The following is a 13764-nucleotide window of genomic DNA, read 5'->3' as shown; positions in this document are numbered from 1 at the left end:
GACCATCCATTGAGGCCAAGGACAAGAGAGCAGGCTTGAGAGCCAGGTGCATCTGGGGACTCCTGGCTCTGCCACTGACCAGCTGTGTGCCTGTGTTAGTTTCCTAGGGCGACCATAACACGTGAGCACAAACTGGGTGGCTTCCAGCAACAGAAATGTGTTCTCTCTCAGTTCTGGAGGCCAGAAGTCTGAGATCAAGGTGTTGGCAGGGTTGGTTTCTTCTGGAGACACCGAGAAAGAGCCCGCTCCATGCCCGTCCCCTGGCTCCTGGCAGTCCTCGGCGCTCCTCAGTTGTAGATACATCGCACCAGCTTCTGCCTCTGTCCTCGTGGGCTTCGGCCCTGTGTCTCTGCGTCTTCTCCTTTTTCTGTCTCTTATAAGGACACATGTCACTGACTTTAGGGCCCACCCTAGATCCAGGATAATCTCATCTTGAGGTCCTGAACCTAGTCACATCTGCAAAACCCCCTTTTTTCCCCCAAGAGTTGTACTCACAGGTACCAGGAATTAGGACTTGGACATATCTTTTGGGGAGACACAATTCACCCCAGCGCAGAGACCTCAGGCTCTCATCATTGGCTTCCTATTAGTAAAAGAGGTTCATGATAACTACTTTGCAGGACGGCTATAAATATTAGAAAAAATAGAGAATTCAAGGGCCTGGCTCATGGGCGCTGGGGAGAGTGGGGAGTGACTGCTGACAGGTGCAGGGCTTGCTTTGGGGGGTGATGAAAGAGTTCTGGAATCAGGTGGTGGTGATGGTCACACAACTCAGTAAATATACTAAAAACCATTGAATTTTGTGCTTTGAAAGAGTGAGCTTAATGGTTTGTGAATTATTTCTCAATAAAGCTGTTATTTCTAAGAGGAGCCTGGCCCAGGGCAGGCATACATCAGAGCGGCCATTATTATTACCGATGTGCCAGTAACAGCGCTTCTGAGTCTCTTTCCCAACGGTTTGTTTTACCTCTTTTGTCATGCCTCCGCAACTGGTCATGAATTACATTTGGAACGGGAACCGGGGTGAGATGTCTTCATGTGTTCTGCAGGAGCTAGCCCGGCGCTTGGCATGTCGTGGGGGATAACGGATATTTGTTTTGACTGTATGTGAGTCATTCATGTGGAGATTGCGTGTTGAAAATCAGCTCGATGCTGCCTGTGTGATTGCTAACACTGCTGTTGTCACTGGATCAAACACAGAAGTGGCAGGATGTTACGTTTGACCCATGAGGTCCTCCCAAAAGGGACTGAAATTAAATTTCAGGCCAGCTGCATCTCTAACTTCTGATTGACAGCACAGTATTGAGCCCAAAAGTCTTTTTCCAAGAAAATGCAGTTAGCAGTGGGACATGGAGCTAGCCCCGTTAATTCATACTTTCGAATCAGCATCTTATTATGGGTCGTCAAAACCCGCATGCCGTCACCCTGCTGGCTTGGGAGTAGTGAGAAAAATCTTAACACGAGCAACGCTGTTAAGCTGTGTTATTGCCTGGTGCATCTTAGCTTTGGACATTAAAAACTGAATTTTAAGAAGGACAAAAACTTATCTTGAGGAAATATAGGTTCCCTGAGTTATCACTTGCAAAGCTAACAAAATCGATTTTAAAATTTTAATAGATTCCTCCCGGTTTCCATTGAAGGGAGAACAACATGATTTGGACGTTTAAACTAAGGCTGCGCATTTTCAGAGCAGCGACTCCATTTCTCTGGCCCCTTTCCTTTTGATTTCTGCCTCCATCATGGTCATCCCTGTTCTGGGCCCCACATTCCTCTCAAAACAGCGCTAGAAGGAGGCAGGAGAGTGTGGACATGGATCTCAAGCTCTGAATACACGGGTCCAGATTGGGTCCCACCTGTGCCTCAAGCTACCTGCATGCCCTTGACAGCGGGGAAAGTGACAAGGGCTGCGCTGTATGTGGACCCACTGAACCTGGATCCTAGGCCATACGGGGTGGTCCTCGTCACCCCCAACCACCCCTCTGTCTTCTCCTCTCTCGGTTCACCACCACTCACTGGGCTGGTGCAGTGTTCTCCTGACCCCCTAATCTCCCCATAGAGAAGATACCCACGGTCCTCATCTTTCCCAAACATTGAAAACTGTCTTCCAACCTTTCTCCCCCTCCTCTACCAATGGGAAAAGAACCCCACTTTCGAAGTCTGCTTGATTTAAATTCCGCACTCTATGAGATCCTTTCCACTCCAAGTTTACAACTAAATATCTGTGACATTCAACTTAAATTGCATTTGCTTATCTAGCTTGGGGCCAGTAAGGACTGTGAGAATGTCAAGTTTTTACATCTCAGAAACCCTGACTCCTTGAATTTTGTGTCCACTGTGGTTTCCAGCAATCTCTAGAGCTGAATGATTAATTATACCCAAGACAGTCCAAAGCAATTATTTAATTAAGATGCATTATTGGCTGCCAATTGTTTAGAGCAAAGGGAAAGGCTTCACCCCAGTTTCTCAACATCTGGCCTTTGGATGACTTGAAAGATAAAAGGAGATATGAGAACATTTTTATGACTGAGTAACAGTTTCTAGAAATTTTCCATTAAGCAGAAAAACATTTTCAGTAATTTGCTTCTTATGATTAGAGCTTGGTGACATGTTTTACTGTAAGTGTTCAGCTTATTTAAATCCAAAGCAAAACAGAAAATGTTGCAGTGCGGAATGAAATGTTGGTGTCATTTCTTTTTAGGGCAGGAACATCCATCTTCTAGCCAATCTATTTTCCTTTCAAATGTATGCATTTTCCACTTTCCCCTGGCCTATTTTTTTCCCCAAAGTTCTCCTTCTTAATTTAGGCCTTTTAAAAATCAACTTTAATTGACAGAAATCCCTCACCACCCTTCCTAAACTGAGAAATCTAAGTTTTATTTCATCAAGAACTTTTCAAAGCAAAAAATACAAGCCACCCCAGAGCTGATGACCAAAGTCATGTCTGTATGGCCTACCCGGAGAGACATGAAGACCTCCCTTTGGGCCTGGGGGATAGGGGTCAGGAACACAAGAGAACAGCCACATATAATGACTTCTAATCAATCTGTGGGATTAGAAAACAGCCAACGATTCTTCAGTTACTCCTAACCACATGGGCGCCCCCATCTGTGAACAGTCAAGTGTCACAAGTGTTGGTAGCGCACAGCTTAGCTTTCCGGTGGTTTCCAGCCCCGTGCGTCCCCGTGCTGTCTTCTCATTTAGGCTGCGGTCATCCTGGGCGTGACCTTGCTGTTTCTCCCACTGCTTATAACAAAACAGGACTAGCGGAGTAATCCTAGTTGAATGATACTGAATTGATTAGTGAGTATGTGTTCCTCTGTTGTGTTCACAATGAATATTTAAGTCAAACCTTGTTCTTCCATACCATTTGAGTATTGAAATACTGTCATTCCGTTAAAATCTAAGAATGGTTAAATCGTCCCCTCTAAGTGGACCATCAGTACGCCTCGGATGAGTGAATGAATGAACAAGTAACTCAGCCATAATGGGTGACACAGGCCCGCCTTTCATGCTCCATACTTTGGAAACAAGCTGAGATCGTCTGAAAAAAACTGACGGAGCACCCAGCTTACCCAGCTGTTTCTTGAGGAGTAAGGTGTACTCACATCCTTGGGTTGAGACAATATAAATCACGTGTTAGAACTAATACCCAAACCTGGAGCCCATGGCCCTCATCCCTGGTCCTGAATCTCCTGAAATTATCTGCAAAATATTGTGGATAAATATGTACATGGAAATCCTTCTGGGGAGAGTGTAAGGAGTTCATGTCTCAAAAGAGGTTATGAGTCAGTGTGTTAGAGGTGTCTATTTACAATCAGATGAATTTTTCCTGAAAATTTGTATGTAATTCTAGAATGGACAGACTGTGGTCAACTTGATAAATCACAGAAGCTGCTAGGTGTGTGGGAACTCAGCGCATCCAGCTTACTTTTACCCAAACTCCCATGAAGAAAAAAACTTATTTCAACATCAGGAGGAGCCTTTTAAATTAAAGGACTTACTGTTCCACATTGGGAAAAAGAGAAACGAAACCCAGCATGTAGGCTGATGTCTCCTCTTCACTGGAAGGGAGCTGGTGTGCCTCATTTCCAGGAAGCAGGACACACCATGAGCCCTGTCCTGCCCCGGGTCAGACATGCCTTGGGGTCCGTGTGGTCATGCCACCTTCTGTCTCTGCAAATTAGAATAGTTAGCAAATGTGTCCATTTTTCAAAAGAATTTAGACTTTTATTCCCAAACCTAAATGTCAGCACAAAGGGTTCTTTGTTAGTTCTTTTCATTCCCAGAAGTATATGTATCATGTCAATGCTGTAGTTCGTGTCAGTGAGCCACGAGTGGCCAGGATGCAGGCAGAGGTGTCACCAAAGCATAGGACCCTCCTGAAATTGTCAGTCTTTGGATGAACACATTAATAGAAGCCTGATCTGGGGGTCCGCCCTTGTAGGTATCAAAGAGCTACTACCATTCAGCACCAACCGTGACCTCTGCTGGGCGAGAAGTTGTAACCAGATGGCTTAGCAGCCCCACTGCCCAGGTGAAGAACCAAGCTCGGGCGGGACAGGGTCACACAGCTAGTAAGTGGCAGAGCTGGGACTTAACCCAGGCTGCTGGATTCAGAAGGCCTCCTTCTCAGTCTAGGGGCTGGGGCATTCTTCACGCCTCTAAAGAACGGTCCGCTGTTCACCAGAACTGACCCTGGCGGCAGACTTCAGCCTTCAGGGAGCAGTTCTGATGCTCGGTGCACTTCCATTTGTCCTTGATTCACACATCGCCCACAAAATGAAGAAGTAAAATATAAAAAAGCATACTTTAAAAAAATTTTATTGAAGTATAGTTGATTTACAATGTTGTGTAGTTTCAGGTGTGTGATTCAGTTTTATATATATATCTGTATCTGTTCTTTTTCAGATTCTTTTGTATTGTAGGTTATTACAAGATATTGAATATAGTTCCCTGTGCTATACAGTAGGTCCTTGTTTATCTGTTTTATATCCAGTAGCGTGTATCTATTAATCCTAAACTCCTAATTTATCCCTCCCCCCCTTTCCCCTTTGGTCACCGTAATCGTTTGAAAAAAGCTTAAGTTTAATACTCAAACTTACATCAGAATCACTTCAACTATTTAACAAATATAGTTGATCAGGATGAATAATTCAGCTGTAGGAATTTTCCTTTAAAAAAAAGATTTCCCTCCAGAATCATGTCTGCTAATTCAAGTACAGTTACTTTCTAAGCAGATGAAACATCTTTTCTCTTAACTCTTCTTCCCGGCAATATATCCTTGAGAAGGAAAAAACAAACAAATGGAAAACGTAAAGGCTAAACACAGTCTACCCTTTACCATCAAATATTTGAGACAAAAAAATTTCTCAGACTTGGTTTTTAAAAGACTTGCAAAAATAAATCAGTGCAAACATATGGCACAGAAATTTCCTTTCCAATTCAGAGCTGAGAATGTAAAGAAATTGGTGTTTCTCCTTTTATTCTCTCCCTCATTAAGAACTAGGTTTCAGCCATTAACAAGAAGCTGCCCAAAAAAGTCATGTATTTTTTTCTTATTTCTTTTTCAACAGGGGACTTATTACCTTTGAAAATAACACCTATATTTTGGAGCCAATGAAAAATGCAACCAACAGATACAAACTCTTCCCCGTGGAGAACCTGCAGGGCGCCTGGGGATCGTGCGGCTCCCACCCCAACGTGTCCGGCCTCGCCGCGCACAGCAGGCTCCTGTCGCCCTCCCGGACGCGAACAAGGAGGGTAAGAGGGAAACCCCGTGTTGTGTCTCTGGGGAGCTGGGGGCTCCGGCTGGGGGGCTCACTGCTAAGACGTCTGGAGAAGTTTTGCCGTCTGTGTCTGAGGGGTGGAGTCACCCACTTGATTAGGAGGTGGTTGGTGTTACGTGGGTGGAACGTAATCAAATCCCGAAACCTCCATCCTCGCACTGCAAACGTCAGCCTCGGGCTCACCGACCTATGCTGGGCGAAGCCAGGCGCAGAGGACAGTACACCACCGGTCCTTGTCTCCGGTGAGAACCTGCCGGGCCTGGCCCCAGGACTCTGCCCCGCTGTGGCGTCCCACCCTGGCACGGACCCTCCCCGAAAACAATGTGGAAGTTTCCCCATCGCAAGTCTGTTTGAGAATTAGGGTCTTCGTAGGATTTGTACAGCACTCCCCACCCTTGCCCACTCGCCTGTGCAGGTAAACGGAGTCCTGGTCCAGGCAATGTGGCTAAGGAGGGTTGTTCACCCCCAGTCGGTGCTGCGTGGGGCTGTCCCACGTCCCTCCCAGGCTCTCTGCCTTCTGGCCACCTGCCCGGTCTGCTCACCCCCAGGCCCTCCCTTCTGCTGTGTGACTGGAGACAGTCATCACCTAGTGGAGTTTGGGCCCCAGCTCTCCCTCCCGGAACCCTCCACCCCAAACGGCTGCCTGACCCTCTCATCAGTGTGATGTGGGCTCCCCCAGTCACTGCAGAACACTCTTAAAAAGGAGTCAGGGTAACCACATGCGGCTGGAGGCCCTGAATTCAGATGAGCACAACCCGATAGGAAGCTATCAACAACCTCCTGATTTTTCATCTCTTTCTCTCCTCTGTTGACAAGAAATCAAGAATTCCTAGATATGACGTCTCATGTGCCGCCACCTGATGGTCGGGGGACACGTTCTCAAGGGTCCATGGAGCACCCCGGTCCTTCCCAGCTTTGACTTGAGCGTTACCAGCGCTTAACACGCCACACGTTGTGGATATTGTGCCTCTTTGATTCCCGATCGTTTTTCCAAAGTCAAACAGTAAACATTATCCTAAACCACTGCTTCTCGTTCTTAAAATTTCCGTCCGGCCCGTGGAGAGGTGCGTGTTCCCCTCACCTGCCCTTACCTGCACCACTTCAGGGCCCTTCATTTTAATTGTACACCCCTTCTTCCCATCCTGATTCCTCCGCCTGTGTGGCCCTATCTTCCCCTGTTTGTTAATATACTCCTGAGATTTGCTACAGCAGGTGCTTACGAACTCTTTTGTCTAGTCCTTGCCCATCACGCCCGTCAGGCACCGTAACACTGCTGCCCTATGGCGGGGTGAATCTCATCCTAGGGAGCAGAGCTGGAGAAGTCCCCCCCCCCAGCAGCAGCCTCTGGAGAGCCTTTTCATCCCGCCCTCCTCCCCCTGCCCCCCTAGCGTGACAGAGTTAAGAGGTGGACTCACAGAAGCCAGCCTCTGTGGTCCCAGGGCCCGTTTTATGCTCCAAACGCTCTGGCCTTTGATTCCAGGCCTCGGATAAGATGTGATGAAGCTGTAGCTTTTGCCGTCATAAACAAGCAGAACATTTGCATTTTGTTTTCGAGGCTCCTGGCTTGGAATGCCTTGTTGAACACACGTTATCCACCTGCTGAGATTTATAACCTGACACTTTAAACGACACTCAAATACGTTTGCCGTTTAATTTATAAGTCCGCGCCTGGTCTGTCCTCGCGAGCCATATTTTAATTCTTTAAGCTTACAGCTCCATAGAACCATGATGGGCACAGTAATTTCCGGTCATTTTGACTTGGAGCAAAATGGGGAAAACCTTGAATACCAGTGCTGTTTTGTTAATCATGTATGTTGAAGTGTAAACGAGCCTTTAAGTTGGAAAGGGGCGGCACCTCCTGGAGTCCAACTCCGTTCTCGATATTTCTCTCTAGAAATAGTTGTGATTGTTTTTAGGAAAGAGAAAATGTCTTTGACGTAAGGTTCATCTGTACAATCAAAATGATACAAAAAATCATTTTCAAGTAAGTGGAATACATGGGACTCAGAATTATACCCAAGACAGTTTGGAGCAGCCCCTACGGTAAATACGAAGGGACACAGGTTCTCCGCCGCATACCTGCCTGCCTGACACCACCTTTATTTTATACTCAAAACTCAACATCGCTGCAGGGAAGTCTCCCTGTTTATGCACTGCAGCAACTGCATTTGCTTTTCCCCAGCATTTTTCTGCCTCTACTAAATGTTAACTATTGCAAAGATTGGCTTTGCAGACTGAGATTTTTCTGCAGATGCGTTCGTTTTTCTTCAAGGGGCCGCAGGAATAAATCTGCACTCGGGGTAGGCACTGGCTATAATCTAAGCTTGAGCTATTGTTTGCCATTTCTGCAAGGCTCTACGTTTGATTTTCACGAGAACCCAAGTTGCTTCTGGAAGGGCGCCTGCAGTCAGAAGGCTTCACCACCACTTCCCTCCTCTGCAGCCTTTTCAGTCCAGCCGGAAGAGGAGAGTCCTTGCCACTCAGCCCTCCCGTGAATACCCCCTCCCTCTCCATCAGCAATTCATTCAAAAATGCACACTAACTTTAGCCAAGCCTGTCCGAGCAGGCTATGCGCCAGGTGAAGGCGGTGAATCTGCTGGTGGAGAAAATCACACCATACATCTTGAAGGCAAATGTAAATTATTTTTGAATTAGCCTCTCTTTGGGGATTATCTGTGCTACTGTTCCCCTCCACTAGTATGGACAATTACAAGTCAGATGTAAAAGTCAATGCCTTCTCCAGAAGGCAGTGTTTGCTGGGGCTACTGGGTATAGACAGAACACCCGGTTAATCAAGGAGACCCTGTGGTGTACCCTCAAACGCAGCCATTCTGAAATGGACCAGGGCTGTGGCTGTTGGGTGTCCAGACACCCAGTCCTCTTGGCTTAATCAAGCAGTGGTGGTGGGAGCAGCAGTAACAGTACATTATCTGTAGGGACTGTAATAGGTGAGTACCAGGAACTGGCCAGAGCCATTAGAAAACTTGTTAATCACAGCAGGCATGTTTAATTTCTCTCTAACATAACCTCTGTACCTCCTCTAAGATGCCATCCCAAGTTCCCTCAGCCTGGGTGACTTTTGTTTTTTGATTGACATATAGTTGATTTACAATGTTGTGTTAGTTTCTGGTGTACAGCATAGCGATTTGGTTATACATATATATATATGTTTTTTTTCATATTCTTTGTCATAGGTTACTACAAGATACTGAACATAGTTCTCTGTGCTATATAGTGGGATGCTGTTTATCTGTTTTATGTATAGTAGTGCATCTGCAAATCCCAATCTCCTAATTTATCCCCCACCCTTTTCCCCTTTGGTAACCGTAAGTTTGTATTTTATATCTGTGAGTCTGTCTCTGTTTTGTAAATAGTTCATTTGTGTCATCTTTTTAGATTCCACATATAAGTGATACCATAGATTTGTGTTTCTCTGTCTGACTTACTTCACTTAGGATGATAATGTCTAGGTCCATCCATGGTGCTGCAAATGGCATTATTTTATTCCTTTTTTATGACTGAGTAGTATTTCATTTTGTGTGTGTGTGTGTGTGTGTGTGTGTGTGTGTGTGTGTGTACCACAACTTCTTTATCCAGTCATCTGTCAATGGGCATTTAGGTTGCTTCCATGTCTTGGCTACTGTAAATAGCGCTGCTATGAACATTGGGATGCATGTGTCTTTTCAAATTTAAATTTTGTCTGAATATATGCCCAGAAGTGGGATTGTTGGATCATATGGTAAGTCTGTTTTTAGTGTTTTAAGGAATCTCCATACTGTTTTGCATAGTGGCTGCACCAAACTACCTCCCCACCAACAGGGTAGGAGGGCTCCCTCTCCAGCATTTATTGTTTGTGGACTTTTTAATGATGGCTGTTCTGACCGGTGAGAGGCAATGCCTCACTGCAGTTTTGATTTGCATTTCTCTGATTGCCTTAGTTATTCTTAAAGCTGGGTGGTGGATAACAGAGCCAGCATTACCCTTCCTTCCTTGGTTCTGAGCTCTGAGCATCTATCAGAGTGAACCAAGGCTTCAAAGTCTCCAGGTGTGGGATCCTTCTGAGTCTTGAATCAATTAAAACTCTTGGATAAATCAATACCAGCCCTCACTGGGGCCACTGGCATTTTGGACTCTGTCTCAATACTTTGCGTTTGTCCCTGTAACATTCAGTTCATCGGATTCAGCGCATTCGTCCAGCATTTTGTCTCCTTTGCCCATCGGTTCAGCAGCCTATGTAATATCAGCCAGGCCTCAGAGGCTGTGTCCCACGCAGACGTCATTGGTGAGGATGGTAGAGATGACCTTTCACAGCAGAGACCAGGGCTCAGTTGATAAATATGCATTAGGTGGCCTTAGAGTCAAGGCATAGAGCCTCGCTTGAGCCCACAAGGTCTTTCTTTACTCAGAGGAAGATAAACCAAGGTTTCAATGAATGGAATTTGCTGATCTTGAATGGCTCTAGTTCCATTGTTATTGTTCTGTTGTTGTTGTTTGGTAAAACACCCAACTTGAATCTGTTTGCCTGTCTCCATCTTTCCTGCCTCAAATGGTCAGCAGCTCTCTGCTGCACCCTGCACTTCCACTCTCTTCTGCCTGCATCCATCCTCCTCCCAGCAGCCGGAGTGATATTTAAAAAGTGTCACATCCAAGGATTCCCCACTGCTCTTGGATAATTTGTTTGCCAGTCAGCCTCCTTGCCATGGCCCTGTCCCCTGTCCGCTGTCCCCATCTTCAGCCACATCTCATCCTCACTCTTCCCTTGCTCCCTGAATGGTAGCCATTCCGCCCACCGCTGCAACACATCAGTCTCAGGACCCGTGCTGCTGCCGTCCTGTCTCCGCCAGGCCATCAGGGGGCTGGCCCACAGGAAGAGAGAGATGTAATGAGAATCTATTGTCAGCCTAATCTCAGCTTGTTTTTCTGACTCGGGTTGGGTTGAATTCCCAACACCAGAGTTCCTGTAGCATGTGTGGGAGCAGTTCTCTCTGGGAACTTGGCCATGATGACTCCGAGAGGTCCAGGAACTGGTTCCTTCTTGAGCAGGACTCAAAAACCGCCTCGGTCTCCACCTTGGAGCAGAGACTGCTGGGCCATTCGCAGAGGCGTACGCCCCTATCTGTTTGGGGAGGGGCTTTTGTTTATAACCCCCGAAATGAAAATTCAGTCGAGCAACCAGTCTCAAATGTTGCTTTGCAGATCAAAACTTTTAAACATGATTTTTATTTTTTTTATAGCCAGATCGCCCAGATAGGTGGAAATCATGTGGAGGTAATTTAAGCCTCTCTGTGTGTGCAGCTGATGGAGGAATGAACCTTCGTGGCCATGAGCCGGCCACTCCCCCATGGCTTTTTATTATTATGTGGTTAGACTTCTCTCTGAGCTAGCAATTCTCTGAATTCATGAGAAAATGTGGACTTCTCTGAAAACTGCAGAGACAGGAAAATTGGGTTCATGTGTTTGTTTTCATTATCTGGAATTGTGTATTTTCTAAATGATGATCCAAGGCCACTTGGAAATAGACCCTGGTCATTTATTTCACCCCTTCACAGCCTGAAAGGTGTAAACGTCTAAACACCCAGGGCCCTTTATTTGAGTTTTTCAATGCGGGATTAATTTATTTTTTTCTTTAATAGAGTATTTTCTTCTGTATGATTAGCTGAATCGGTTCATGGTAAATCAGGGAATTAGGGAGAAAAAAAGAGATTTTTGCTTCTTTTTCACCTCAGTAAGGAAAAGGGGCACGATCTCTACACTTTGAGGTGTCTCATTTTGCATACACCAGTGAGTACCACTGGAGCTAATCTTTTTTCCTTTGTGAGTACATAGTTATCACCATAATGCATGCCTACAACATACAATTACAAAGCTTAACTTTTTTTTTTCCTTTGTAACGTTGTAAAAGTATGAGAAATTATACCTTTCATGGCGTTTTATTTTTCCTTCCTCCATAAGGTTTCCAGATTTCTTTAGGGATACCTATATTCATGAATCAGCACAGCTGGGCGGTAAGGAGGAACACCGCTATGAGACAAACATTTTTCTTGTAAAAATCTGTTTGGAAGATCCCGGACTGATGGGGATTTGTTTTATTAAAGATGTTTCCCTCAGGACTGTATGACTGTGAAGCTGATTCAAAGCATGCCTTGGTCATTTTTGCTTTTGTCTGAAAGCGTGGTTATAACATGCAAGTTTTAAACGTTAAGCGGCGTGTGTAGTTAATTCATAAACCAGCAATATCAGTCCGAAAGACCGAGACCAGTTCAACCCCCATTTCCTCCAACTGCATTTTATTGCAGAGACAGAAGGCTTTGTTTTTTGTTTTTAATGTTTGCTTTTTGAGACCACCCTCCATGAATTGCCCTTTTTCTCCTAAAAGTGCCTCTGGGATTCTCCCAGAAATTCATGGAAGAGTGCGAATGTTTTTTGAGGAAACTTGATTCAAATGTAACCCACTTCAGAGACTGCCTTTATGTGAGAAGGAGTTCGTTCTTGGGCTGCCCGCGTCTTTGTCAGCCCTGCCCCGATCCACAGTTTCCCAGCTATTTCAGTCTTACCAAATCCCTTTTCTCCAGTGGTGTACTTCAGGCTTTTTTTTTTTTTTTTCTTGAATCTCTTTCTTTCTATTCTCTTTCTTTTGTTCTTTTCTGGTTTTCCTCCTAACCCCTCCTTGTTGCCTGACTCTTCCCCGTTTATGGGCCTGGCTGTTCCCCATTCTTCCTTCGCTTCTAACTCGATTTTTAAATGATCCGCCACAAGAAATCAGCTCCCTGGAACGGACTACTCACTGTTTCCCCAGAAGGATTGTGCAGTTCCTGCTCAAACAGATTCTCCTCCACTTTTCTCAAATCACAGAACTGGACCACAGAGGCAAAGGGAACACCCATGAGACCCTGAATTCCATCATCTTCTGTAATGATCTGGAAATGTACTACATCCCGCCCAAAATGAACGACCATTGACTGGTTCCCGTTCCAGAGAGAGCTTTGGTCTTGCTTGTCTGTGTGTGTGTTTTGTGCAATAATGAGCTCAGCTTGTTCTATCCCATAATCAGTGATCCGGCAGAAAGGTTGGATTTCTTTTCATGGATTTCCGGGTAGAAATGGAAAACTGGTCACTCATGTTGAGAAGCTTTTACAGAGGTTGTTGGGATTGGGCGAACTTCCAGATGGAAGGGAGGCATGGGAACCAGGGTTTGCTGAGGATGGTGTCACCTTAGTCCAAGTGCTTATAGCGTGAGATATTGACGAAGCTCCAGAGGGGCATTGAGGGACATTAAATCCATGTTTACTTTTTGCAGCATAAAAGAGAGACCCTCAAGATGACCAAGTATGTGGAGCTGGTTATCGTAGCAGACAACCGAGAGGTAAGAACTTTCTGAAATTTCTAAGTACAGTTGGTTTAAAAAAAAAAAAAAAACAGGAAAAAGAAAATATTTAGCAAGTTATTTACTGGCTTTAATTAATCTCATTTTCTATGAGGCCTTAAAAGCATTGTAAACAACTCATTAAAAAAAATGCCTTTCTGATATTATAAAGTATAAAATATTAAAAATGTATCTGGGATTACAAAATATTAGCAAGGACTTCAGAGTTGCTATATAGCTGAGATCGCCAAACAGGGAGAATTATTTGAGGGAAATGCAGATGGTTTTAGAATGTATTCTAAAACGTTTTGGGGAAAAGTGTAGTTTTAAAAATGTCCGCTATGTTCTAAACTAACACGAATGAATGAAGGAAGGCTGTCAAGACACAACAGAAAAACCCTACCTTCCAAAGTAGGGTTTTATGCTGTGTTAATTTTTTCTTTTAATTTTTTTTTTTTGAGGGGAGAGGTAATTAAGTTAGTTAGTTTGTTTGTTTATTTACTTTAATTACTTAATTTACATTTATTTTTAATGGAGGTACTGGAGATTGAACCCAGACCTTGTGCATGCTAAGCATGCGCTGTACCACTCAGCTATACCCTACCCCCCACTTTT

At 44.9% G+C, this 13764-nt stretch overlaps 1 protein-coding gene across 1 annotated transcript in view; it reads left to right on the top strand.

Moving 5' to 3' along the window:
- Nucleotides 1–13764, top strand: part of ADAM12 (ADAM metallopeptidase domain 12) — a 324566-nt gene that overhangs the window by 224347 nt on the left and 86455 nt on the right. Inside the window, exons 6-7 of the mRNA XM_031461975.2 lie at nucleotides 5574–5760; nucleotides 13084–13149. Coding sequence (XP_031317835.1) covers nucleotides 5574–5760; nucleotides 13084–13149 — 253 coding nt within the window. The remainder of the gene's footprint in view (nucleotides 1–5573; nucleotides 5761–13083; nucleotides 13150–13764) is intronic.

This window comes from Camelus dromedarius, chromosome 8, assembly GCF_036321535.1.
Source record: "Camelus dromedarius isolate mCamDro1 chromosome 8, mCamDro1.pat, whole genome shotgun sequence".
Lineage (NCBI taxonomy): Eukaryota > Metazoa > Chordata > Mammalia > Artiodactyla > Camelidae > Camelus > Camelus dromedarius.
The sequence above is the reverse complement of the archived record's forward strand: the minus strand, read 5'-3'. Positions and strand labels throughout refer to the sequence as shown.